We start from the raw sequence: 661 nt of genomic DNA on the forward strand, positions 1-661 counted from the left end.
AATTTGTTTTTTTCTGTTCATTACAAAATCTTTATACTTTATACCATATGGCTATGGGAGAGGATACTATATTAAATTTGTTACCTAATGATATATTTAAATATACAGTAACATTAAATTATAATCAAACTAATGTATAGCGAGTTCTGACCCGGCGTCTATAAGGAAAACTTTGAAAGTTGGAGCTTACTCAGAAATAGAACCATAAAAGAGTACTCCACACAACCACGTGGTGCAATGTATTACAATATGCATGTAACTCAGCTACTACACAAAATATACGTAATATCTAACCTGCTGATGCAACACTGTATTTTGCCTCAGAGACAAAAGTCGGATTCCGTCTGCCATATCTCGTTGTTAACCTCTTGCTTACAGACGAAGCAACTCGCAGAAATCTTGAGAATGTCATCCTCCTATCTTCTTATCGAATCCCTTATTCGATTAAATATATGCAGACAATCACTGTATTCATCAAAACAACGTAAGGTCGACTCCCTCCCCAGCCTAGTCGCCTCCTCCCGTCCGCAACGCGTTCGCCGGGTGATGTAAACAGCGCGTTCGAGAAGGAGTGAAGGCGGCTTCGCTTTCACTAAATGAATAGGTCCTTAAGGTTCAGACTTGTTCGTGTTATTATTTTAGGAATAGTAATTAATTAATT

General features: G+C 37.8%; 1 protein-coding gene across 1 annotated transcript in view; it reads right to left on the reverse strand.

Annotated features, from left to right (window-relative positions):
- Window positions 1-546, reverse strand: part of LOC119591329 (presequence protease, mitochondrial-like) — a 5,396-nt gene extending 4,850 nt beyond the window's left edge. Inside the window, exon 1 of the mRNA XM_037940059.1 lies at window positions 295-546. Within this exon, the coding sequence (XP_037795987.1) occupies window positions 295-412 (118 nt within the window). The 5' untranslated portion in view covers window positions 413-546. The remainder of the gene's footprint in view (window positions 1-294) is intronic.
- Between the last annotated feature and the right edge of the window lie 115 nt (window positions 547-661).

Source organism: Penaeus monodon, chromosome 28, assembly GCF_015228065.2.
Source record: "Penaeus monodon isolate SGIC_2016 chromosome 28, NSTDA_Pmon_1, whole genome shotgun sequence".
Taxonomy (NCBI): Eukaryota; Metazoa; Arthropoda; class Malacostraca; order Decapoda; family Penaeidae; genus Penaeus; species Penaeus monodon.